Source organism: Enhydra lutris, unplaced genomic scaffold (assembly GCF_002288905.1).
Source record: "Enhydra lutris kenyoni isolate GAN:26980312 unplaced genomic scaffold, ASM228890v2 scaffoldscaffold5, whole genome shotgun sequence".
NCBI lineage: Eukaryota > Metazoa > Chordata > Mammalia > Carnivora > Mustelidae > Enhydra > Enhydra lutris.
The window spans coordinates 1,565,520-1,593,349 of record NW_019154089.1 but is presented as its reverse complement, the minus strand read 5'-3'; the positions used below and the strand labels follow the sequence as shown (position 1 = coordinate 1,593,349).

Here is a 27,830-nt window from a genome sequence, read left to right as displayed (position 1 = left end):
CGGCTTGGGTGGTCTGCACAGCTGGGCTTAGATTTTATGTCTGGGTTCTCAGTTCTTGCTGCCTGCTCAGTTGTTTGGTTCTCCTCTGCATGTTTGCTTCTCTTCTCCATGGGGTTATCTTAGAGTTTGCAGGGTTGGTTGGACCGACATGGCAGCTGGCTTTCCCTAAGTGCAAAAATGGAAGCTGCTGATTTTGCCACATTCTATTGGTGAAAGATCAAAGGCCAGCCCAGATTAGAAACGGGACTACACAAGGGCACAAATATTACGTGTGGTCCTTTAGGGGTTACCAAATGCAGTCTACTATACATTTCCTAGCTTTCTGACTTTCACCCTTGGACGGAGGATGATGCTATGCATGGAACTGGGAGCACTGAGTGTTGCTTCCCTCTTCTGTTAAAAAAAAAAAAAAAAAAAGGACTGCATTCTGTAAGAAGGGTGATTATGTTTCAAGTCTCTCTTCCGTAGAGTTGCTTGCACTGAAGGCTCACACTGGATTGATTCCTGTTATAGATCCCCAAGGTTTCCTTGATTTCCCCTCTGACATTCACCCTGCTGGGGAAGCACGGTCTAAAGTTGGCTTCCCCCTCAGGCCTGAGCTCCAGGAGCCATGGTGCTGGGTCTCACTTGTTCCCCACCCCCATCCCCACACTCAGCCCACCCAACACAGTAAGTCCTCCATCTTTGATGAATTGAATCTCATTGCCATCTTTTTCCAAATGAAAGGTATTATTAGGAACCATGTACTGTATTATTAAAGTCTTTTATTTATTTATTTTTTAGTTCTCTCTCCACCCAACCTGGGGCTTGAGCTCATGACCCTGAGATCAAAAGTCACATGTTGTTCTGAGTCAGGCAGGAGTCCCCTATGTCCTGTATATTTCAACCAAGATTTCCTGAAACATGGGTCATCGGGAACAAGGCCATTAAGGAACTGGGATAACTTAGCTTTAGCTCTGTGCGTTGGCTGTGATATGCTGTGGCTGCTCTTGTTACCTGATGGAAGAGGCCTGTGGAATTGGTGATGCCACCAGTTCTCTGTTGTTCTTAACACCAACAGTTCCAGTGACGGATTCGGGAAGGCTGGAACAGAGGAGAGTAGGCCTCTAGTCCCAGGTGGCTCCAAGGCAGTGAGGAAGGACGTGGTGCCCAGGGGTGACATGAGCAAGAGGAAAAGAACAAAGGGAAAATATAGACCCATTCTTTTTGTATAAAATCATTTAATTTCTTTCTCTGTTAAAATACACTCAATCCAGATGCAGTGGATCAGGTGACCAGAGTTTTCAGGATTCGTATTCCCCAGGAGCAGATTCCACTGGTGTCAAACCCAGCTCTGGTCACAGAACATTCACATCATTAATTCCAAATACTGAGTGTGATGCAAATGATGTAATCAATATCGAACACATGGATATATAGTTACTCGGTGGTCACTGCACGAGGGATCAGCAACACAGGCTCAAAAAATATGATGTAGAGTAACTTGGCCCTTTCCAAAAATTAATACATTAGAACACTAAGCTTATACCATAAACGAGTCCAAAATAAATACTAATTAAGAGCTAGCTTCTGTGAGGAACAGAGCATGCAGAGACAATGAGCTAGCAAGTGTGGCCAGTTGTAACAGAAAACTTCTGGAATCCCAACAGTGCCTCCTCACAAAGGCAGTCCTGAGAGTGAAGGATGAAAATGAGAACAGCACAAGGCTTGGCCGGGCTTCTGGATCCCATGTTCCAGTGGGGTTTGGAGTTCAGTGTGATTTCTAATAGTTTCCAACAGAAAGCATAGCAATGGCACTTTCTTACTGGTCACTTGTCCCAAACTGTGAGGCCTGGAGCTGATCCAGGAAGTTCAGAAGTTTTCTGGTTTGAACAGATGAACCCCAGGGTTGTTAATGTGGGGACACGGATTCCTTGAGGCTCTGGTGTCCTCTGTGTGAGAAGGGTTTTCACCTTCCCCTCCTCACTGCTGATCAGCCGGTGCAGGGAGTCCTTTCACTCTGATGAGTGGGAGCTTCACCTTCTGCTTGAGCCGCTAGGCCTCCTCAGCCCCGCTCCCATCTCACCCCTCTCCATTCGGAGTGAATGCTCATGGAAACGTAGAGAACTACGCAGCAAAACAGCAAGAAAAAGCCTTACCTAAGGAGTTTATACATAATCAGGAAAACTTCCAGAAGATGTAGGCAAGAGGAAGATGCTTATTTTACCACCATGCAGACAACCCATCTAAAACAGAACCAAGGAAATTAGAGTGCAGCTATATTCTGGACTGTACCAAACAGATGAAACTATTCTCTAACAAAGGCAAATACCATTCTACTGAGAGGAAAGCCAGATGTGTTGTAGTCTCTTAGGTAATAAATACAACAGTACCATCAGTGCTATGAAAACAGACAAGAGACCTGATGTTTAATGGAGTTAGTTTTACCTCTGTTTTGTATCATCACAGGCAACACATCTCTGCCATGAAATCCATGTCAAGTCAGTTTAATCATGGTCCTTTTTTTCTAGAAGAGACTGGAGTTGGGGAAGGGAGAGCTTTGATTTTTGTGTGAATAGGGAATCTTTCCATAAGCCTGTTTGGCTCACAGGCATATTTTATAGTATAAATCCCCTCAATTACTCAGAAAGGATCAAGGAAGTCCCCCTAGACCAGGAAGATGGACCTAGCTGAGCAGCAAAATCTGGCTTCTCTGGAGCTGCTCCCCTTCCCACAGCTGAGCAGGTGTCCCCTTCCAGCCACCAAAGATCTACTCTTCACCTCTGGACCCATCTCCTGACCCTGTGGAATGTCCATGTTGAACCATGCTAGACACATCTGCCTAAATCATGGCTATGCCTCTGAAAGGACAAACTCTACTTTGGAAATCAGTTTTGATATAGGAACTTTCCTTTCCTCCTGAAGAAAACATTGAGTGTAGACTACAGTCACCTATTGATCTTCTAGGTTCTGATTCATGATGATCTAGGCAGCTCAGTCCTGATAGTTCACTTAGAAGAGAGGGCCCAGAACTATCAGGCCTAGGTAGTAACTAACCTCTTCCTTGTCACCAGTGGGAACAGCTGCCTGCCTTTGAGGACCTCTTGTTTTGTATACAGAATTGTTATAGAGAGGGTCTTGTTCCCTCAAGGCCAGTGAGGAAGGTCCGGAGTGAACGCAGGACTGCCATAAAAAGGATATATGGTCACAGGGTCACATGGTCAGGGGGTACTGGGGCATCCTTGGGAAAGATTATGCCTTACCAATCTGGCTGGAACTGCCAAAGAAATGGGAATGACCTCACATGTTCTACTTGATAACCTAGCTCTGCCATTACCAGTTTTGTGACTGGGTCAACCATTCATCCTCTCTGGGCTAATGTTCTCTTTCATAAACAAAGGGATAACATGTCTCCTTCACAGAGTTGTGAGGAGGCTAAAGTAAGAAAATATATGTGAGAGCTCCGGCTTCACGCTAGGCACTCAATAAATGTTGATTACGTGAAAAGGCATCTCATATCACAAGCGATGGGGCCCTGGGTTAAAGACCAGGATGGCTGGGACCAACACTGACCTCTGAAGCAATGGAAAGAGGGTCTTTCCCCTCTAGCTCTAGGCTTGAGCAACCAGTCTGGTTGGCCGGCAATGCCTGCTCTTAGGTCTGACCACTGTACTTGCGTGGGGTGTAGGGACTCCGGTCAAGTGTGATGCTGCAAGAGGAAATGGCAAAAAACTACCCATATTCTCCAGATTCTGTGATGGCCTCGGGAACCTGCACCGAGAAGCTGAGACTCAGGCTTGTGTTTTACCTTCATCCCCAGGTCCCTGCTTTCTGCTGCTGGGCTGTCCATGGAACTGTTTCTTTTACCCAGTGGCTTTTACCTTCTGGACTCTCTCACAAGAGAGAGGGTTAAGGAAGTAAAAGAAACTCAAATCAGGCAGTTTGCTAATGCTAGTAACTCTGAACAGAGATAGGCAATGGAAAACCATTGACTGTAATAGTTAACATCTCTCATTTCCCTTAGAAAATGCAAAGTTGGGCGGGCACCTGTTCCAAGGGCTGAATGCTAGGAGCCATGAGGACTCACAGGAAGGGAGAGCTATCATTCTCCGTGTACACTGTAAACAACTAATGCGAAGCTGCTTTGGCTATGCCTAGGAACGACGGATATCCAGACTTAACTGAAGAAGGGAAGGAGGAAGAAAACGTGGACCTGCTCTGGGATGCCTGAACTACAATCCTAGTGGCAGGATAGGCATGGAGCAGGGGGAGCTGCATCAAACGCTTTGCTTTTAATTCAATTCAGGTGAACTGTTCGTGGCCCCTGGAGCCAATCCCCAGGAAGGATTCTGTGATGGCAAGTCTGGCTCCATGCTCAAGTGCCTTCAACTCTGCCCACGAAAGTTAGCAAGTTGTAAAATGTTTGCCATTTCCTAATTTTGTATTATAAAATGGAATTAGGAACATAAATAGTAACAAGTAGCAAAACCCCAACCCGGTGTAGGACTAGCATCCTTTCAGCCACCTCTGCGCAGGCCAATGAGTTTGGAAAGTTTTTCACAGTTTTCAAGTTTCAGCGACTCCGCCTTCTGTTTCAGTCGTTCATCTCTGTATAATCCTGCCAAATTTGTCAGTTCCGACTCTGCAAGATAAAAGAGGTAACCAATTCATCAAGAGAGTTGAGCCCCTTTGTTTTGTTTCAGTATTTCTGGAAGCACAGCTCCTTTTACTTTCATGCTTTTCCTTTTAATTAAATTTGAGAAATGCTTACTCATTTATTCGAGAAACTCAAGTCCGGTAGCTCAGCTACACCAGGTGCCGAGGATTAAAGGCCACCTGTGGTCCCGGAGTCCTACAGTATCCGTGCTCTATTATAAAAGCACTGGACTTAGTTCTTATCAATAGAACATTTGGCACCAGACTTAGGAAACGTGCACGTGTGCAGTAAGAGGAGACTCCGTTTCACAGCCTCTCTACTAATGGCATTCAGATGGCAGTTGGGAGAGAATGGAGTCCAATCGCCTGTTCCTGTCATCTGAAACAAAGACAGCTGCTCCATTCTGTCCCCTGCGTGGCTGGATCATAACTCAGACATGCTAACTGACACAGAGCCTCCCTCCGGTGGGTAAGCCTTCTATAGATGGCCAGGCTGCTGGCAGCTTTCTTCATTCCCTCACCACATGTGGGGTCCCTAACTCAAAGGCCAAAGGCAGCTGGGCTCTTTTAAAAGTGAAATCATCTGGATCCGGTGACCTTTGTCTCCTTGACTAAATGAATTTCATTTTCTCTTCATGGTGGAGAAGGTCATTCTATTTTTAACCAGAATATAATCTCCGTTCTTTCCCGACGCAACGGCAGTTTGGCGGCCTCTATTTTTCATTCTTTTGTCAGGTTTCAGAGACATTCTTAGGAAGGAAAGCCTGAAAAGCACCCCCCCAGAGACGTGTTGTGTATTAACAGGATGGCACACTTGGATGGGCTGTGTGGCTTTTGAAAGCCTCCGACAGCAGGCAGCTACTCGGTGTTTAAAGGACCATATTTGTGAAAATGCTATTTTAATCATTTTGAAATATGTCTATCCATTCTTAATCATCCTGCCAACAGATTTTGTTTTTCTTGCTGGAACGAGAGGCACCTGTCTGATTAATCAGCAAACTGACTGGAAACAGGAATTAATACTTTGCCAGGGGGAACAATGGGCATTGGTTTCTGAGTAAGTTTCTATCAACACAAAACACTGGCATTTCTGCTTACAATGATTCTATTTACACCAAGGAAGGCCCAAAGTGCAGATTAAGTGCAAGACTCCAGGGTGAGGGGCGGCCATGCACGAAAACCCTCCCTCTACAATGGAGGCTCTGAGCCCGGGGCCCTAGTGGCTTGGCGGGCGGCCTTTCCCCGGGGGCCCTCCCGAACAATGTGCTCTTAGCCACTGGTGCGGTTGCCTGCAGTGCCTGCCAGCCAGGGCCTGCCTTGGCGCCCTCATCCTTGTGGGCAATAGCGCTTCCTGGAGCCCCATGTGCCATGCCCAAATGAAAGCCCTCCCATCGCCCCGGGCTTGCCCACCTCACCAACTCCATTTCCTTGGCTTCTCTGGCATGTGGGAAACCTGTTCAGGCCTCTACGCCTTTGGTCCTCTGGAGTCATTGGTATGCCGGCTTATGGAACAGATTCTGTGGCTTTACTTTTCCTTCAGTGATTTCCTTAGGTGTTTTGTTTGCTGAGCTTATCTCAGTGCCTCACTGCCTGACATCTCATTCTAGAAAGAATTAAGGGTTAGTGATTCTTACTATTTTCTATATTGGAGTCCATTCTAACAAGCTGGTGAAGGGTAACTGCACTTAGATGGATGCTTTTCTCAAAATATCACACAGCTTTTCATAAAGTTCATTAAAACCAGGTTTCAATGCTCCACAGGTTGAGACCCCTGCTCCAGATCAATGACTTTGCAACAATGTCAGTGTTTCAAGGAACCACATCCTAACTGCCCACCACCATGCTTGGAGAAACTTCTCTCCAAACAGCCAGCAAATGCTTTTGCCCTTCCATGAGTAAAAGGGTCAACTCAATACGTTACTTTTGACATATTTTGACTGTTCATACTCAGTGACTTCTAAGTTAAAAAAAAAAAAAAAAGAATTCTTGGAAGGGGCATCAAGAGAACAGTTTTTCTTACTTAACAAATGTCCCTTGCCCCGAACTCCTGTGTGATACATGGACAGAGCAATGAGCCTTCCAGGCAAACTGACTCAGGCAAATTGTTGAAGAAGCAAGTCCCAGAGCCCCTCCAAAGAACCCTCTGCACTCCTGTGGTCTGGAAGGTTACACGGATCCCAGCCAACCCTCAGGATCCAACTCCCTGGGACAGTACTGCATCCACTCTAGCAAGACCGTGCAAGGCGCGGACTCCACCAGGAACCGGGAGCTTAATATGCGCCAGACATCAGGCTAAGCATTATACCCATACCATCTTCTATAACCCGGACAGCGTCTCTAGGAGGAAGAGCATTTTATCCCCATTGCAAAGCCTGAGCTTCTACCCACGGTGCTGCCCTGCTCCAGGGCACGGAAAGAAGTGCTCCTCGGCCAGGCAGAGCCAGGATCTCAGCTCAGCTCTGCCAGGCTGGGAGGCAGATCCTGCCTGTTACTTTTGTCCATCCCAGCCTGGTGGCAATGGCCACTTCCCCTGGCATTGGGTTGATTAGATACAGCTGTGGAGGAGTAAACAGGGCCATCAGTGTTCAGAGTAGGGGATTACTCACAGAAGTTCACTCAGATTAAATATTCTAAGAGAAAACAGAGAAGAGAAATGAACAAAAGATGAAAAAAGACAATGGCTAACTTTGCTAAAAACAGTTTCCATTAGGTATTTTGCCAAGAGTGAACTTCGTTCTCGAGTGGATTTATTTTTACAACCTCCAAGTGCTAAATTTAACCTTGTTGGCTGCACTTGCTGCTGGATCGGGAGGGCAGATGCTGCTCATTCTCAAATGGCATTTGGGTTGTGCAGAGAGTTTGGACAGCCACCATCCTTAAATGCCAGAAATAGATTTTTAAGGGGTGTGTGCTGATAACCCCCTCTTTGGAACTTGTGGGTACATGCATCATGCTTACCCACTGGATTTTTATTTATATCTAGAGGGTACCAAAGTCCTGAAACTAGGCCTCAGGCAGATGGGGAGAAGAAGCCTAAAAGCCATTTTAGATGTAATCCTTACCGTGAGCTCTGTGCATAGTTCCAGCTGGGGAGTGTATGTGGGTGGGTGTGTGTTTGAAGAAAGTGAAATGCAGATTTTCATCCAGTTCTTGCAGAAAGCAACAAATTCAAAACCCTCCCAGGGGTGAATACAATGGGGACTTTTAGGACACACATTGTGGCCTTCACCTGATTTAGATCCATGTATCAGATGCCTTTCTGTCCAAAGCCTTTTCTTGCTCCAAAATTCTTTTCTGATTTTTGAAACTTGCAACTAGTTTAACATGAGGTAGGGTACTTCCTGACCTCCTTGTTTTTTTCAGTATTTATTTTTCAATAAATTTAAAAAAACAACTTTCTCCAGCTTAATTTCCCCTTATGTCTCAGAATCATTGCCTATCAAGCTCCTAATGCACCTGAGAGTGGAGGCGGGCTTTTCCCGAGAGGAGTAGAGGGCAGAGACAAGGTCCCTAAGGGCTAGGGTAAGTACACTAACCCTGCTCTGTGATTCTTTTTTTTTTTTTTTTTAAAGATTTTTTTATTTATTTATTTGACAGAGAGAGATCACAAGTAGACAGAGAGGCAGGCAGAGAGAGAGAGAGAGGGGGAAGCAGGCTCCCTGCTGAGCAGAGAGCCCGATGCGGGACTCGATCCCAGGACCCTGAGATCATGACCTGAGCCGAAGGCAGCGGCTTAACCCACTGAGCCACCCAGGCGCCCTGCTCTGTGATTCTTAATCTGCAAACATTTTCATTATTTTCCAGGCCTGAGAATCCTCTCTTCCAAGGACATTTGTTGAGCACCTGTTCTGAAGCAAGGATGGTGCCAGGGGCCTGGGACACGAGATTGGTAAGACATGGCTCTTATCATCAGAGGGCTCGCAGTCCAGCAGGGAGACTGACACGTACCTACAGAGCGCTAACACTGAGAGTAGTACTGTGCTAGCAGCATGGACAAAGCATTTTAAGAACACCTAGGAAGGACAGATTAACTTGGGGGTGGAGCTGGGCTGCATGATGGGTCAGCGAGGGCTTAGTGGCACTGTGACTAAAGAGCTAATTTTATCAGGCACTGTTAGACATTTAATAATATCCAGTTATACCATTTAAAAAATGAGTGAGTTTGCTTTTTAAAAAGTAAAGCCACATTTTATATGATACAGTTATTAAGGGTGTGTGTATATTCCCCCCCCACCGCCTGCACAGGTGTACATACATGCCTGTATGTGTGGAATTCAAGTGGGATGAAAAATGAACCCGTTCGCTGAGAGGCAGGGCTACCCTTGCTACCAGCACTCCCTAAACCAAAAGGCGGACACTGACACCCCCATTGTTTTCAGAGAAGGAGCAGAATGGAAGGCCTGCTCAAACCCACACTTACTGAAGGGGCAGACCCAGGTGGGGTCACTTGCGATTTAGGTGGCCCCAGCTGGCTAGAGCCGACTTTTGGTCTGGCTGAAACAATTAGGCTGGATCAATCCGATTTTCTTGTAGGGAATGTGGGATTAGGAAATTGGACCAATCCAGCTAGCACTGCACACTTACAGAGGAAGCTTGTGATGTAGAAAGAGGCTAGTAACTCGTGGACTTGTGGAAGCTGAGAGAGTGACGAGGAGGGTAGCAACCAAAACCAACCAGGGCAAAACCAGGTTGTGAAGGAGGAAAGCTTGAGGAAGCAAAGGAAGGCAGTTGGCAGAGAGGAGAGTGGGGCAGATGAGCAGAGAGAAGTAGACAGATAGACAGATAGGCCACTAGTGCTGCCTGCCTAAGTTGCTAAGGTTTCCAAATTCTGGCCACATGTGTCCTCTCAATAAATTTCACTTTTTTGGTGGTGTCCCAAATGGGCCTCTGTCGCCCCAGTGGGCCCTCCAATCACATAAACATGTGCCACTCAAACAAGGAGAGAGGAAGGACTGGGAAGCTGGGCATGCCTCAGGTTGGAAGCATGACCACCAGTGAAAAGTCCCTTTTACAACATCTTACTTTGTTGTTTCTCCTTCCAACAACTTGTCTGGACATAATCAATGTAATCCTTCTCTATCGTCTTCTCCAGGTCACGGAGAGATGCTCCTCTGTAGGCCTTCTCAAAGTTTTTGTCCACAAAATAAGGCACCTGCAGGTTCTGCGTTTCTCTGGAGATGGTGTAGCCCAAGGTCCTGAGACAAGGAGACAGAGGCTCAGGTAAGCCAGTTATATATGGCAATCTCACTCTTAACTCCAGCTACACAGATATCATGACCATAATCCCCTCTTCTTAGGGCAGATGCAAGCACCACTGTCAAATACACCTAACATTTATAATTTCCCCAGCAAAACAGTAACTGTAATGTCATTATTATGTGAGTGTATTCATGTTGTAAATTGAGCCTCAGTATAATTACTTTAGTCTCCTTGAGGATCCCCTCTCTTATATTGGTTTCTGGGCTAAAAGTTGAATGCTGAATGCTTAAAATATGTTGTACGCTGTGTAGGACCCAGCATGGTACCTGGCACAGAGCAGGCTATTGATAAATGTCGGGCAAATGAATTGATTGTTACAGTAAACTATTCACAAATTACCAGATAGCGTACACCAACCTAGCACCAATTTTTAGCACAGGAGAGAAAGTACTTCACATACGGCTGCTAAGTGAGAACAGCAAAAACATCAGACAAAAGATTTCAGTGATGCTTCTGTACTAACTCTTTGTGGGTCTAATATATCCAATAGTATGTGGTGCTCAGAAACATCAGTAGTTCTGGGTTAACTAAATACGAACTCTAAGGAAGTACAGAAAGAAGCTCAAATTCTAGTTAAAACAATGTGGTGGCAACATGCAAAATCCAGGCTAGTTTTATTCAAACGCAACAAATTCTATTTCGACTAAGTTAATATTTTCCCAGCTTTCTCCTTTGATTTCTGTATTTAAGCATCTTCCTGGATATCTAAGGGTTCAGGCCATAACTGCTCCCACCTCCATCTGGGAACGTGTTAGCAGGGCAAGTTCCTCTCTGCCCCACTGGGTGGGTAAGAAAGGAGGGAGAAATAGCAAATGGGGAAATATGGGAAGTCGGGAAATAGAGGGAATCAGGCCAGGGTGATCTGACAGCAGTAATTCCTCTCTGAGACTCAGCTTTCCTTTTCGTAAAATGAAGATACTGATGTAGAATAGAGTTTTCTACAGATTTCTACAGTTTACTAGAATATAGTTTCTACAGTGATCGCCAGCAAGGACTCTTCCTGTTATATACTACCCCATGGGTTCCACATTTTGTAAGGTTTTTAAATTTTTTTACAAGATTTTATTTTTAAGTAACCTCTATACCCAATGTGGGGCTTGAACTCACAACCTGATGATTAAGAGTTGCGTGCTCTATGCACTGGGCCAGCCAGGTCCCCCCATTTTGTAAGGTTTTTGCCTCTTAAACCATAATGAGTAATGACTCATTTCTCATCTAACTTAAAATAATTAATTCAGTGGGGTGCCTGGGTGGCTCAGTTGGTTAAGTGTTTGACTCTTGATTTCAACTCAGGTCTGGATCTTAGGGTGGTGAGTTCAAGTCCCATGTTGGGCTCCAAGCTGGGTGTGAAGCCTACTTAAAAAGAAATAAATTAATCCAGTGATCCTCAGACAATGAACCAGAGTTATTTGGAGAGCTTATTAAAACTCAGATTGCTGGGCGCCTGGGTGGCTCAGTGGGTTAAGCCTCTGCCTTCGGCTCGGGTCGTGATCTCAGCGTCCTGGGGTTGAGTACTGCATCGGGCTCTCTGCTCGGTGGAGAGCCTGCTTCCCCCTCTCTCTCTGCCTGCCTCTCTGCCTACTTGTGATTTCTCTCTCTGTGTGTCAAATAAATAAATTAATTAATTAAAAAAAAAACCCCTCAGATTGCTAGTTTTCATCCTCTGAGTTTCTGATTCAATATGTATGGAGTGAGGCTTACAAGTTTGCATTTCTAACATGTTGCCAGTTGATGTTGATGCTGGGGACTCAAAGATGAAAACCGATGAACTGAAATAACTAACTGAAGAAATAAAGAAGTACCTATCATAGCTCATAGTTTGCATGCATTTTTCTGCAAAAGCAAAGTAATATCCTACTATGGCTTGACTACATAAACTCATCATGAATAAATGTCCCATTCTTGCAATTACTTAAATTGAAAATAATCACTGGATCTCAGATACTATGTTCCCGACCCAGAGGGGTCCAGAGATCTGACCACAAGCTCAGTAGGGTCCATTCTAAAGCTAACATGATATGATAAGGATTTAATCTGAAGCTGGAGTTAGTCTATTCATCCCTCAGAAACCAGCTGCTGCTATTCTGCAGCTGATCGGATGATGTCGCTGTAGAACAAAATAATCCATGTCCTGAGCCCATAGGAAACTGCCTCCAGTATTTTTCAGTCTCTGCACTATTACTATCCAGCTGTTCCTTTGAACAAAAAACCAGTGTTTTCTACAAAGGCGAAATGGAATGTTAGCAGTACCAGCGAAATATTCGTCTTTTACCCTCCAAATTGTTAAGAAAGATTGATAAATATTTGACTTACGATTTATAGAATAGACTATATGGGGGGTTAGCGGCTAGCAGCTGAGTAATGACAGATATAATCACAATCACAAGAACTGGAAGTAACTGAATAAATGCAGAATATGTAGTCTGAAAAAGAAAAAAAATATTGGGTGTAAGTGTTCTTCATCAATGTAAAGCTTACAGAAAATAAGAATAGTTTTCCCAAAGAAAATACGAATTACTGCAATGTACTGCACAAAGCCCAGAGCTTTTCTGAGAAGTCTGTTCTCTCTGGGGAGAAGACTGAAGGAGACCCACACACAACCTGTATTGACATCCAGTTATTCTCATGAAATCCCCTTTTCTAAGGCCCATGAAGCAGACACTTCCGGGTGAGTCTGCCTAGACTGTGACTTTCACCAGGTGGGGTTAGTATTATGTAGCTGTGTTGCTGAATGAACTGGGAGACATCTAACCCTAGCAGGGATAATCACTTCTCCCTCCCAGAAACGTGGAACTGAGACTCATCACTGTGCACTGCTGTGAAGTCACCTGAATAAAGAACATGTACTCTTGGGCAGTGTGGATTGGTTACTTGTAGGCAAAAGCAGAACTAGCTGGGTTGTTTAAAGAGAATAAAGCAGATGCAGAGAAAGGTGGAAAAGGTGGGCACAATCTGGCCACAAAGAGTCATGGACAGATAGCTGAACGGGTGCCTGTCTGTACCTTGGTTTCTGGTTCCTATCTGTCCTTTGCTTCCCGCCCTTGAGCTTCAGGAGACTCCCTAGGTCCCTTACTTTCAACTCCCTTTAGTTCTAAATATTCTGAAGGGGATTCCTATTTTCTGCAGTGAAGAAAACCTTGATCAAGACAGCCCCACAGGGGAACTGATTTCCTAGAGCAGCCACCAAAGAACGAGTGGGGAAGGAGGTACCCTCCTGGCCCATTTGGAACAATGACCCACCCCTTCCCGCCACTGCCTCTGCTTTCCTGTAACATGTTTTAATAACATAAGTTGAACTTCCAAAACCTGATCACAGACACTGTAAAAGTCAGCTCAGTACAAGTGTGGATGAGCTGCAGTTTGGCTGTCCTGTCTTGGTACCTGAGGCTTCTCTTCTTCTTCTTCCTTCCGTGTCTGCATCCGCTCATGTCGGTGACGCCGGCGGTAATAGTGGCTATCATCTGTCACATTTGAAAACATATGAATGTTTCCTGGGAAAGAGAGAAAAACCTAGTATAGAATATGGCAAACATTCCTTCCTTGCTTTTCCCAAGGTCCTTGTTCCCAGCTAGGTTCTCTGATGGCAGAGTATTGTCCCATTTTACTCAGTAGAAAAATACAACAGTAGGTAAGCCAAGTGAACCAGGTGCAAATGGAATGTGCTCTCCTGCTTTTATTTAAATAGTCCTTTGTGACTAGTGAGTAAGAGAACCCTAAAAGGCTAGTAAAGAAAGAGCATTTGGGCCATGAATCCTGTCTGACATGCTCTTGTCTGCTTCCTTGTCCAATATCAGATTATGTTATTAGTATCTTTGTTTATAAATAAGTAGGTTATTTATTTATTTATTTATTTATTTATTTATAAATAAGCTCCATGCCCATCATGGAGTCCAACATGGGGCCCAAATTCAGAACTCTGAAATCAAGACCTGAACTGAGATCATGAGTTGGATGCCCAACTGACTGGGCCACCCAGGCACCCCAACACTAGTATCTTTAATAGCAATTCATAAAATTCAGTTTATTGCCTGGGCATTTAATTATTCCAATGGCCAACTCCCTGGGGGTATGTTTCTAACTTTTATCTTTATATAGCTGCTATTTTGCAATAATGATAATAGGCATCTTCCTACTTATTTTTAAGCACTTAAAAATATTTAATCCTCACAGCAGCCCTGTGAGGTATATGTTATCAGCCCCATTTCTCAGGTGAGAAAACAGAATCAGAGAGACCAAGGGATCTGGTTAAAGTCGTGCACAGTTGGCTGGAGACTTGCCTCAAACCCTAGCTTATCTGATTCCAAATTCTTGCTGTTTCCACCATACCATGGTCCCTCTATTCAGATCCTTGAAGAGGAGTTAGATGAGATACAGAAAGAGAGAGAGAAAATTTCCAGCTATAATTTTGAAATACTCACCTGTAGGAAAATGTCCTCCAAAGAAGACATTGAATAGCTCTTCTGGAGTGATGTCGGCTTCGAAGTCCCTGTAATAATTATAAGGTCTACCTCGAGGGGCAGTGAAAGTCACCTGTTCGTCTCCATATTCATCGTAGCGGAGTCGCTTGTCAGGATTGCTCAGGACTGCAAAGGCATTTCCTATTGCTGCAACCAAAACCAAAAAGTACCTGAGTACAGTCTTTGGTGTAGCTGAGGGTAACGCAGGAAGCAGCAATGAAGAGCCCAGAGTTGTAGGCTGCTGCATGATGTTGTGGGGGGCTAAGGAAAGGCGTTTGGGCCTAGAAAGTTCACCAGAGTTCTTACTCTTGACATTTTCCATGATCTAGTTTGATAAGCCAGAAACAACATGGGACTCAAGACGAACTAAGAACTACTGCTTTTATTCATCAAAAATTTGTCCATATTTCCCTTGAGAGGAATTACTTTATGGTTGGAAACAGTTCATACATAAGCAGTGGTATTCTAACTTGAAGTCAGAAACAATCTCCTAAATAAAATAATCAGTAAAATCAATCGCTTGGCTAAAAGCAAAGTCCTCACTAATCAGAGTCACATTTCAGCCTACTTTAGAAAGCAGGCTTTAGAAATTAGGAAACCTATCTCCAATGCGTCAGTGACAGAGCAAAGACTGGATAGATTACACATGCTTACCACACCTCTTCTCTCTATGCACAAATATGCAAACACTGTCCAATTAAAATTAATTTAAACATACAATCACTGCCACTAATCAAAGAAACCTTGAAAAAAAATCTTTTTTATTTTTTATTTTATTTTATTATTTTTTTTATTGAAAAAAAATCTTTAAGACATCCCCATCCCCTACCTCTAATTCAGCCAACACTATGAGAAACACAGTCAGGAAGAGCATTTATGATTCTTCTAGCGAGGAAATTATATTAGATGTTTACAGCAATAAAACAGCTAAGTAGAGAAAAACAAATAAAAAAGGCTAAATAGTTGCTTCAGTATCACATCCCTTGAAATCTGGCCAATTTCTCATATAATGGCATTAGTCTGTGAGATACTTTACATGAAGGTGTAAAGAGAATGTGGGTTATCTAGTTGTTTCTTTGTAGAAACTGTGGGGAGAACAAGATTCACAATAGCACCCCAAAAAAGGGAGATTGTCCTTTGAGGTAAATGTTGACTTTTAAATTTCTCGGAGCTATAATTTTTTAACCCTTTCTTTAGAAAAATTCTAAATCTACAGAAAAGTTGAAAAAACAGTAAACAAATGTATACCCTCTATTTGGTTCATCAACTGTTAGTATTTTGCCACATTGCTTCCCTCATTTCTCCATACCTACATAAATACGTATGTACACGTAGTATGTACAATTTCTTTTGCTGAACCATCTGAAAGTAGGCTGCAGGTATAATGGCACGTCATCCCTAAATATTTCAGTCACTACCTCCTAGAAGAGTCTCCTACATGATCACAATACCATTATCATAGCTAAGAAAATTAACATCAATCCATGCAATTCATCCAAAGTTCATGCATCGTATTTGCTCTTATACTCCTTTAGTTTCTTGTCCTCTAGAACAGTCTCCCCACCTTTTCTGCTTTTCGTTATATTGACTATTTTGGAGAGCAGGACAGTGTTCCTTGTAGAATGTCCCACATTTTGATGGTTTCCTCGCTATTAGGTTCAGGTGGAACATTCTGGGAAGAATACCACACAGGTGCCATATCATATAATGTGAGGTGGGTCCAGTATTGGTGATGATAAGCTGGATCACTGGGTTAAAGTGGTGACAGCTAGATATCTCCATTATAAAGCAAATTTTCCCCTTTGTAATCAGTAGGTATTCTGGGGAATGATGCTCTGACATCATGTGACCATTCTATTCAACAAAAACCTGTCACCCGGCAGTTTTAGCATCCATTGATAATTCTTGCCTGAATCAACAGCTTCACTGGGGGTGAAGGTCTTAAGTAAGATTTTTATTTATGTCTCAGATCTAAAAAGGTACCATTACAGATAAATATTTTTTTTTCCCAAAAGAAATTAAAGTGAACGAAGATAGGAGGGAGCTATGCTGATAATCACTATTTAAGAGGTATGGCAGGAAAAAAAGGCCCTACTTGTGGCCTTATAAAATAATGACAGGGTAGGGTGAAACATCTTGTGGCAGAATTAAACAGGAATTCATGATCAGACCTTTGAAAGCATCAGTTGCTCCAGGAGCACAATTCTTATCAGGGTGAAATTTCAGGGCGAGTTTTCGGTAAGCTTTCTTAAGCTCTTCATCACTGGCATTTCGAGAAACTCCCAGAATTTCATAGTAATTTCTGCATTTCTTGATCCTAAAAACACACATCAGAAACATGTATGTCTACAAAGACTCCTTTTGTACAATTAACTGTAAAATAGTACGTTTACATTTTACATTTACATCTGGTCCTCCAATCTGTGAGCCCCAAAGCAAACCTAAAAGAAAAGTGGTGAACACATTCATAAAACTTTCAAATTGATTAACAAGGTCCTCCTCCCACCAAGAGCTTAATGCCTTTCAAAGTATTTTTACCGGGGGATGGGGGAGCGGTTTGGGGTAAATCCGAAAAAAATGTTGTAAAAATTTTAAAATCAAAGTATTTTTACATCTGATATTTTATTCTTCTTGTATCTCTGCAAGTGGGTAGATCCTTACATGAGCCCCCGAGAGTTCAACCACAGGACGGCAAGGTCAGAAGAAACACCTACTCACCCTGGTGATTTCTCTCTCTCTCATTTTCCTTATAGCTACCTATCAAAACTTTGTGTGTGTGTGTGTGTTTTTTTTATTTTTTAAAAGGATTGTTTTTATTCCTTTATCTGACAGAGAGAGAGAGGGGAGGAAGCAGGCTCCCCACGGAGCAGAGAGCCCGATGTGGGGCTCGATCCCAGGACCCCAGGATCATGACCTGAGCTGACGGTAGAGGCTTTAACCCACTGAGCCACCCAGGCACCCCTCAAAACTTAGTTTTAAAAAGTTAATATATACACATGTGGTAGAAGAAAAATATCCAACAGTACTAAACTATATGCAGCAAAAAAACTTCCTGCTTCCCTATTCCCTGCTCACCAATCTCCCATCCTAAGGACAACCATGTGAGAAGTTTTCTATGAATTGTGTGTGTATGTATAGACACCTCTCCCTTTACTTTTTTGCCTAAATATAAACATACTGTAATCATCTTTATACATTCCCCATCCCTTTTTTTTTTTTTAAGATTTATTTATTGATTTATTTGACAGAGATCACAAGTAGGCAGAGAGGCAGGCAGAGAGAGGAAGGGAAGCAGGCTCCCCGCTGAGCAGAGAGCCTGATGCGGGGCTCAATCCCAGGACCCTGGGATCATGACCTGAGCGGAAGGCAGAGGCTTTAACCCACTGAGCCACCCAGGCGCCCCCACCCCCATCCCTTTTTTTAAACCAAAAGTGTTTCTTAGAGATGGATTGGTAACATACAGAGACGAGTACGGGACAATAGTTTAGACTAGAATGGCAGTTCTGGACTTTGTGATCTCATAAGTTTCTTATACTCTTAAAAATTACTTGAGTCCCCAGAAGAGTTTTGTTCATGTGAATTATATCTATCAATATTTACCATACTAGAAAGGAAAACAAGAAATTTTAAAACAGAGTGACGATATAACTACATATCAGGTAGACTCTCAATAATTCCACTGTACAATCATGAGAGAATGAGAGTGAAAAAGGCAAATAATGTGTTTGTACTTTTTTTTAAATTTTTTTAAAGATTTTATTTATTTATTTGACAGAAAGAGAGAGAGATCACAAGTAGGCAGAGAGGCAGGCAGAGAGAGGAGGAAGCAGGCTCACCGCTGAGCAGAGAGCCTGATGCGGGGCTCAATCCCAGGACCCTGAGATCATGACCTGAGCCGAAGGCAGAGGCTTAACCCATTGAGCCACCCAGGTACCCCTGTGTTTGTACTATTATCAAAATTGTTTTAAACTCACAGACTCCCAAGGTTTTTGGGGTTCCTAAGCTACACTCTGAGAAATGTTGTACTAGAGCATGAACTCTGGGGTCAAAATGCCTTGGCTGGGATCTTATCTTGCTGTGTACTTAAGCTCTGTGACTTAGTGTTATCTTCTGAAATGGGATAACAATTTCAACTATATTTCACAAGCTGTTATCATTTAAATGAAGTATTCATCAAGGTACTTGATAGCATTTGACAGCCCATAAATACTGGCTATTACATATCTATGTCATTCTTTTCAAAAGCTGCACTGCTTTTATGGATTACACTTACTGCATTTTATGGATTATATCTATCCTCTACTGATAGGCACTTAGAGAATATCTCCAGTCTTTTGCAACTACACAATCCAGTCAGACAGAGAGAGGCCCAGCATCTTGCTCAAGAGTTCAGTAACACAGGCTGGACTATAAAGCAGGGTCTGAAATGTCAGTCATGCTCCTTCCCCAAGAGCTGCCCATGGGTATCCTTTGGCTCCTCAGCCCAGTTTCCAATCCCTGCTTCCATGGCAGATACTCCTCTGCCCCTTTCTCTCTTTTGTAGAAATTTGTTATTTGTTGAGTAACAGTTTTTTTGAGCTACAATTCACAAAGTTCACTCTTAAAAGGCACAATTCATTGATTTTTTAAAAAGTATATTCAGATTTGTACACCATCATCACTATCTAATTCCAGAACATCCTCATTACCCCAGAAAGAAACCCCTACTTATTGGCAGTCATTCCTCATTTTACTTCCCAACCCCTGGCAACCAATAATGTAATTTCTGTCTCTATAAATTTGCCATTCTGGACATTTCACATAAAAGGAATTATAGAATATGTGGACTTTTGTGTCTGGCTTCTTTGACTAGCATAATATTCAAGGTTCATTCATGTTATAGCATGTATCAGTACTTCATTCCTTTTATTACCAAGAAGTATTCATTGTATGGATATTCCCCATTTTGTTTATCCATTCATCAGTTCATGGACATGCAGGTTGTTTCCATTTGGGAGTTATTATGGATAATTCTGTACAAACACTCATAGACAAGTCTTTGTGTGGAAGTATGTTCTCTTGGTTATATACCTGGGAGTGGATTGCTATGTCTTGTGCTATGTTTAATCTTCTGAGGAACTGGCCTTCTATTTTCCAAACTGGCCACACTGTTTTCCATTCCTACAAGCAATATATAAGGGTTCCATTTCTCTATATTCTTACTAACACTTGCTATTGTCCATTTTTTTTTTTTTATTGCCACCCTAGTGGGTGTGAGGTGGTGTGGTATCTCATTGTGGCTTCAGTTTGTATTTCCCTAATGACTCATGATACTGAGCAACTTTTCATGTGTTTATTGGCCATTTGTAGATTTTTTTTTTTTAAGAGCCATTTGTATATATTCTTTGGAGGAATGCCTATCAGATCCTTTGCCCATTGCTCAATTGGGTTGTCTTTTTATTGTTGAGTTGTAAGAGTACTTTATATGTTCTAGATATAAGTCCCTTATCAGATACATAATTTAAAAACATTTTCTCCTGTACTGTGGATCGATTTTTCACTTTCTTGATGGTATCTTTTGAGTACAAAAGCTTTAAATTTTCACAAAATCCAGTTGACCCATTTTTTTCTTTTGTCATTTGTACTCTGGGTGTCATGTCATGAAGACGTAAATTTATGTTTTCTTCTAAGAGTTTTATAGTTGTAGCTCTTACATTTAGGCCTTACATTAGGTCTTTGAGTTAACTTTTGTGTTTGTGTGAGAAAGGAGTTCAACTGCATTGTTTTGCATGTGGATATCCAGTTGTCCCAACATATTTATTAAAGACAATTCTTAATAAATAAAATCTTTAAAAAAAAGGTGGGGGGCGCCTGGGTGGCTCAGTGGGTTAAAGCCTCTGCCTTCGGCTCAGGTCATGATCCCAGGGTCCCAGGATTGAGCTCTACATCAGGCTCTCTGCTTGGCGGGGAGCCTGCTTCCCTTCCTCTCTCTCTGCCTGCCTCTCTGCCTACTTGTGATCTCTGTCAAATAAATAAATAAAATCTTTAAAAAAAAAAAAAAAGACAATTCTTTCCCTTATTAAATCATCTTGGCACTCTTTTTTTTCTTTCAAAGTAAGCTCTACACCCAATGTAGGGCTTGAACTCATGACCCTGAGATAAAGAGTTTCATGGTCCAACAACTGAGCCAGCTAGGCACCCCAGCCTTGGCACTCTTGTCAAAGAAAAATCAGTTGACTGGGGGTGTCTGGGTGACTTGGTTGGTGGATATCTGACTCTTTTTATTTTTTTTAGATTTTATTTATTTGAGGTGGGGGAGGGGCAGCAGAGAGGGATGGGGAGAGAGAGAGAGGAAGAGAAACAGACTCCATACTGAGTGTGGAGCCCAAAGCCAGGCTTGATCTCAGGACCCTAAGATCAAGACCTGAGCCAAGATCAAGAGACAGACACCTGGGACACATGGGTGGCTCAGTCTGTTAAGTGCCTGACTCTTAGTTTTGGCTCAGGACATGATCTTAGGGTCATGAGTTCAAGCCCCAGGTTGGGCTCCCTGCTGGGTGTGGAGCCTACATTAAAAAAAATCAATTGAGGGGTGCCTGGGTGGCTCAGTGGGTTAAAGCCTCTGCCTTCGGCTCAGGTCATGATCCCAGAGTCCTGGGATGGAGCCCCACATCGGGCTCTCTGCTCAGCAGGGAGCCTGCTTCCCTTCCTCTCTCTTTGCCTGCCTCTCTGGCTACTTGTGATCTCTGTCAAATAAATAAACAAAAATCTTAAAACAAACAAACAAACAAACAACAGGATTTGAATCCCACTTTAACTTAAAAAAAAAAAAATCAATTGACCATAAATATAAAGGCTTACTTGTGGACTCTCAAGTCCATTCCATTGATCTACATGACTATCCTATACCAGTCCACACTGTCTTCATAACATAGCTTTGTAATAAGCTTTCAAATTGGAAATGTGAGTCCTCCAACTTTGTTCTTTTTCAAGACTGTTCTGGCTATTCTGGGTCCCTTGTATTACTATATGAATTTTAGGATCGGCTTGTCAGTTTCTGCAAAAAAGGCAGTGAGGGATTTGATAGGGATATGTGAAATCTATTGATCGATTTGAGTAATATTACCACCATTTCCAATATTAAGCCTTAATAAAATAATCCTTTCCAATATTTAGCTCCAAGAACACAGGCAATCTTCCCATTTATTTAGACCTTCTTTAATTTCCTTAAATGAAGTTTTGTAGTTTCAGTGTACATCTTACACTTCTCTTGTTAAATGTATTCTCAGGCATTTTATACTTTTTTGATGGTGTTATAAATTAAAATTGTTTTCTTTTCCATTTTTGGATTGTTCATTGCTAGGGTACAGAAAAACAGTGATTTTTGTATACTGATCTTATATTTTACAACATTGTTGAGGTCATTTATCAGTTCTTTTTTTTTTTTAAGATTTTATTTATTCATTTGAGAGAGAGAGAATGAACACAAGTGGCAATAGGCTGAGGGAGAAGCAGACCCACCTCTGAGCAGAGAGCGTGATTCAGGGGCTTGATTCCAGGACCCTGGGATCATGACCTGAGCTGAAGTCAGATGCCCAACCAACTGAGCCACCAGGTGCCCCTCATTTATTAATTCTAACAGTGTGGGTGTCTTAGAATTTTCTTTTTTTTTTTTTAAATAAAAATTTTATTTATTTATTTGAGAGAGAGAGGGCACAAGTCCGGGAGGAGGGGCAGACAGACGGAGAAGCAGACTCCCTGCTAAGCAGGGAGACTGTCCTGGGGCTTGATCCCAGGACTGGGGGATAACAACCCAAGCAGAAGGCAGACACTTAACCGACTGAGCCACCCAGGCATCTCTATTCTTTAGGATTTTTTATATTATATCATATCTTCTATGAATACAGTTTTACTTCTTTCCAATCTGGATGACATCTTTAAAATTTTTCCTCTTTTTTTAAAGGATTTACTTATTTATTTTAGAGACAGAGAGAGCATGTGCACACACACAAGCATGGGGAGGGACAAAAAGAGAGGGAGAGAATCTCAGGCAGACTCCCTGCTGAGTGCAGAGCCAGAACGTGGAGCTAATCTCAAGACCCTGAGATCACAACCTGAGCCGAAACCAAGAGTCTGAAGCTCAACTGACTGACTCACCCAGGTGCCCCCAATCTGGATGACTTCTGTATTTCTTTTTCTTGCCTAAATGCCCTGGCTTGAACCTGTAGTACAATGGTAAATAGAAGTGGCTAGAGTGAACATACTTGTCTTTTTCTTGATCTTGGAAAGCATCCAGTTGTTCACCATTAAGTATGATGACGTTAGCCGTGGGCTTTTTAATAGATAGCCTTTATCAGTTGAGGTTCTCTTCTACTCCTATTCTGTTGAGTATTGTTATCATGAAAGTGTTGGATTTTGTCAAATGCTTTTTCTGCACCTATTTAAATGATCATGTGGTCTTGTCCTTTATTCTATTAATATGGTGTATCACACTGATTAATTTTCATGTGTTAAACAACCTTGCATTCCTGGGATAAATACCACTTGGTATATGATCTTTTTTAAAAAGATTTATTTATTTATTTTTTATTTGAGAGAGAGAGGAGAGAGAAAGAGGGCACATAATTGGGGGGAGTGACAGAGGGAGAAGGAGAGCAGCAGACTCCCCAGTGAGCACAGAGCCAGATGCAGGGCTCCATCTCATGGACCCAAGATCATGACCTGAGCGGAAACCAAGACTCAGATGCTTAACCAACTGAGCCATCCAGGTGCTCCAAGGTATAGAATCCTTTTTATATGTTTTTACATGTTGCTAGAATCTATATCCAAAAGGGATATTGATTGATAGTTTATTTTTCTTATGTTTTTGTCTAGTTTTAGTCACAGGGTAATGTTGGCCCCGTAGAATGAGTTGGGAAGTGCTCCCCTCTCTTGCATATTTTGTAAGAGTTTATGAAGGATTAGTTAATTCTTCAAATGTTTGGTAGAATTTACCAGTGAAGTTTTCTGGGCCTAGGTTTTTCTTTATGAAAAATTTTTTTAAAAAATTTTATTTTAGGGGCGCCTGGGTGGCTCTGTGGGTTAAAGCCTCTGCCTTCGGCTCGGGTCATGATCCCGGGGTCCTGGGATCGAGCCCCATATGGGCTCTCTGCTCGGCAGGGAGCCTGCTTCCCCCTCTCTCTGCCTGCCTCTCTGCCTACTTGTGATCTCTGTCTGTCGGGTGAGTAAATAAAATCTTTAAAAAAAATTTATTTTATTATAAAAAATAAAATTTTTATTTTATTTAAATTCAATTAATTAACATACAGTGTATTATTAGTTTCAGAGGTAGATGTCAGTGACTTATCATTTGTATATAACACCCAGTACTCATTACATCATGTACCCTCCTTAATGCCCACCCCACTCTTCCTCCAGTAACCCTCAGTTTGCTTCCTACAGTTAAAAGTCTCTTATGGTTTGTCTCCCTCTCTGATTTTGTCTTATTTTATTTTTCCCTCCCTTCCCCTATGACCCTCTGTTTTGTTTCTTAATTCCACATATGAGTGAAATCGTATGATAATTGTCTTTCTCTGACTTACTTTGCTTAGCATAATACCCTCTAGTTCCATCCACATCATTGTAAATAGCAAGATATCATTTTTTTAATGTCTGAGTTATATTCCATCATGTGTAGGTATTACCATCACATCATCTTTATCCGTTCATCTGTCGATGAACATCTGCACTCTTTCCATAGTTTTGTTATTGTGGACATTGCTGCTATAAACATTAGGATGCACGTGCCCCTTCAGATCACTACGTTTGTATCCTCTGGGTACATACCTAGTAGTGCAATTGCTGGGTCACAGGGTGAAATTTTTTTTATTATGAATTCAATCTCTGTATTTGTAGTAGGTCCATATGATTTCCTAGTTTGTACCTTTCTACAAATTTGTTTGTTTCGGGGCGTCTGGGTGGCTCAGGGGGTTAGAGCCTCAGCTTTTGGCTCAGGTCATGATCCCAGGGTTCTGAGATCGAGCCCTGCATCGGGCTCTCTGCTCGGCAGGGAGCCTGCTTCCCTTCCTCTCTCTCTGCCTGCCTCTCTGCCTATTTGTGATCTCTGTTTGTCGGATAAATAAATAAAATCTTTCAAAAAAAATTTGTTTCATCTAGGTTATCTAATTTGTTGGTGTACAATTGTTCATAGTATCCTTTTAAAATCTTTATTATCATCGTAAGATTGGTAGTGATGTCCCTCTTTTATTCCTGATTTTAGTTATTTGAGTGTTCTCTCTTTCTTGGTTAGCCTAGTTAAAGGTTTGTTAATTTTGTCGACATTTTCAAAAAGCCAATTTTTGCTTTTGTTGATTTTCTCTTGTTTTTCTAACCTCTATTTCATTTATTTCCACTCTATATTATTTCCTTCATTCTGCTTGCTTGGATTTAGTGTACTCTTTTTGCTCTTCTTTTTCTAGTTCGTGAAGGTGGAAGATTGGGTTACTGATCTGAGATTTAAAACAAAACAAACAAACAAAATATACATATATAACGTTTATAGCTCTAGATGTCCTTCTAAGCTTTGCTTTAGCTGTATCCTACACATTTTTCTATGTTGTGTTTTCATTTTCAGTCATCTCAAAGTATTTTGTAATTTTGCTTAACATTTCTTCTATGACCTATTTGTTATTTTAGGAATATAATGTTTAATTTTCACGTATTTGTGAATTTCCTAAATTTGCTTCTGTTGTTGATATCAGAGGACACACACTGTATGATTTTAATCCTTTTAAATTTATTGACACTTCTTTTGCGGCCTGACATCTGATCTACCCTGGAAAACGCTTCTTGTGTATTTGAGAAGAATGTGTACTCTGCTGTTGTTGGCTAGACTGTTGTATAGATGTCTGTTTCATCTAGTTGGTTTTCCCTGCCTTTTCTACACAGAAGCAGAGAAGTTACCTCAGATTATACCCCGAGACTCCACTTCCACCGAGGGAGGCTTGCCTCTGCAGCCAAGAAGCTATTGTGCTTCCATAATAATAATAAAAGTATAGTAGCAGTCAATGCTTATGTAACACATTCTGCTAGGAACTCTACGTTAATATCACTCACTGAATCCCACCACAGACTCACCTTTGTACCCCAAGCAGCTGTTCCTCAGTGTAAGTGGCACTCCCCTCACCCTGTCGGGTTGGATTCCACTCATGCTCAGACTTCTTTTCCTTTTGCACTTTCATGCAGTTACAGCACCCACAAGGGTCATGACTTTCAGGAGGTCTATCTTCTGGGTATTTGTTTCTTCTAACTGCATCAATGTAAGCTGCAAAGCAACAGCCCCCCATTAGGCCTCTGTCTGATCTGCAATCAGCTTTGCTATCTGCCCTCGATATCAGGGAGGCTGCTTGGGGCCAAGAGTATGAGGGCCAAACTACTGACATCGTCCTGACTTTTAAGCATCCACATAAAACTGAACGAACATCTCCCTTGAGAAAACAATGTAGTAAATACGGAGGCAACCATGAAAACTTATAATGCTAGAAACGCAAAGCATAATAATTTACACCATATCTACAGTGGTCATTCAGCAAATAATTCTGAATCAGAGCCAGAAAAGGGGCTTAAGAGGCCCCCAAAACTTGTCTTTCAAGAGGCGTCTACCTTTAGCGCAGTACAGGGGAAAGCCTATTTTTCTGTGATCCACAGTCAGAAGTGACATGGCTCATAAATAATTTGTTGTTTTTGTTGCCATGCCTCCCACCTAAGATTTAAAGTAGGGGTGGTTCTTTTAAATTAGCAGTTATAGAACAAGACACTTGGCTAGATGGAGCAAGGAAATGTATGGATAAGACCTACTTCTGACCACAAAGAGATTATAGCTTAAGGGAGAAGATTCAATTCATCATAACACGTGGAGAATGTTAAGAAGGCCATAGCAATCCAGTCAAAGAAGGCAGAGGACTCAGGTCCTGTCTGGAGGATCCGGGAAAGGCTTTAGAAATGTCTCTCTCCTGCCTAAAATACCTAGTGGCTACCGACTGCTGCTGCTTCTTTTTATTTTTTTAAAGATTTTATTTATTTATTTGATAGCGAGATGGAGAGAGAGCACAAGTAGGCAGCAGAGTGGCAGGCAGAGGGAGAGGGAGAAGCAGGCTCCCCCCTAAGCAGGGAGCCTGATGCGGGTCTTAATCCTAGGACCTTGGGATCATGACCCGAGCAGAAGACAGCCGCTTAACTGACTGAGCTATCTAGGTGCCCCTACCCACTGCTTTTGTCCAAATTTCTTATCATAGGCCCATCTGCCTCTGCAGCCTCCTCTCTCACCACAAGCTCTTTTGTTTTGCAGCCTATGCTCTAGCCACACCAAATGCTTTTCAGATCAGCCATGCTTTCTTTTTTCTCTGTGCCTTTGCACATGCTGTTCCCTCTGCTTGCAACGTTCTTCCTCTAAGTCAGCCTAACTCCAAGGCATTCTTCATCTCTTCATATGTCACACTTTCTTCCAGATGCCTCCTCTGACACCAGGCTGTCAGTGTGCTTCCCAAACCTAAGACCCTGCTGTGTAGCTCAGGACTTAGTGGCTCTGTTTCGTAATTGTCTGTTTACCTGTCGAACTCCCTCAATGGACTGAGAGTTTTGTGATAGGGGACCATGTCTGTCAGATCCCTGCTGCATGATCAGCATAATGCAGGGTACATAATAGGGATTGAATCAATACTCTTTGCTTGACTACAGGATGGCAAAGACCGGCCTATCGGTCTTGGTGCAGGCTGCAGTAACAGCACCAAAGAGAGACCTAGAGCGGCGGCCTATTTGGGAGGAGCGAGCATAGGGGCTGGGAAAGCAAACTGCAGGAATCCGCATCACTCCGCTGACCCAGCCACCCTGGCACAGGCGGGGCCTGAGCAGCGCGGGTCCTAAGCTCGGCAAGGGCCGAGGCGGGGCCGGGCTGGGGGCCGGAGGCAAAAAAGTCATCACGGGTGACTCTGGGCTCCTGGCCGGTTCTTTGCTTGAGCCAGCGCTCCTGACTTCCAGATCCCGGGCCCTGCCCTGCCGGTCTCCCACCTAATTCGGAACCCTACTCAGGCTCAGCATCTCTTCATAGGCCTCCATCCTTCACCTCAGGCCCAGGGTCTCAGCCCTCCGTAATCTCAAGGAGCCCCATCCCTCCCTCAACTCTGCCCTGTCCCACCCTCCGGCAAAGACCTGATACCTTCGGTCCAGCGCTCCCCGCTGCCTAGAGTCGCTGCCATATCGGTTCCCAATCAGCAGGTCTGCAGAGCCTCCCCAGCGCCCGAGGCTGAAAGGGAAGGGGCAAGAAGCGCGGGGCATGCTGGTCATTGTAGTCCAACTCACCGGAGCCGCGGGACATTGGACTACAACTCCCGGCAGGCTCTGCGCGAGGGGCGGTGAGAGTTTAAGCTGCTTCTGGGGCTCCGCCCTTAGAAGCGAGGTCTGTGGAGGTTTGATGCTGTTGGTTGACTGCTGGGCGACTGCCGACCACACTTTTCCTCAACTGTA

The 27,830-nt window shown here is 42.9% G+C and overlaps 1 protein-coding gene across 1 annotated transcript; it reads right to left on the bottom strand.

Moving 5' to 3' along the window:
* Positions 1 to 27,830, bottom strand: LOC111140895 (DnaJ heat shock protein family (Hsp40) member C18). Its single transcript, XM_022493144.1, has 9 exons — positions 27,523 to 27,830; positions 25,446 to 25,632; positions 16,523 to 16,668; positions 14,313 to 14,498; positions 13,276 to 13,385; positions 12,208 to 12,317; positions 9,658 to 9,830; positions 997 to 4,621; positions 1 to 165 (listed from the first exon to the last, which is right to left on the bottom strand). The coding sequence occupies exons 1-8, from the start codon at positions 27,560 to 27,562 to the stop codon at positions 4,497 to 4,499; spliced, it is 1,077 nt and encodes a 358-aa protein (XP_022348852.1). The 5' UTR covers positions 27,563 to 27,830; the 3' UTR covers positions 1 to 165; positions 997 to 4,496.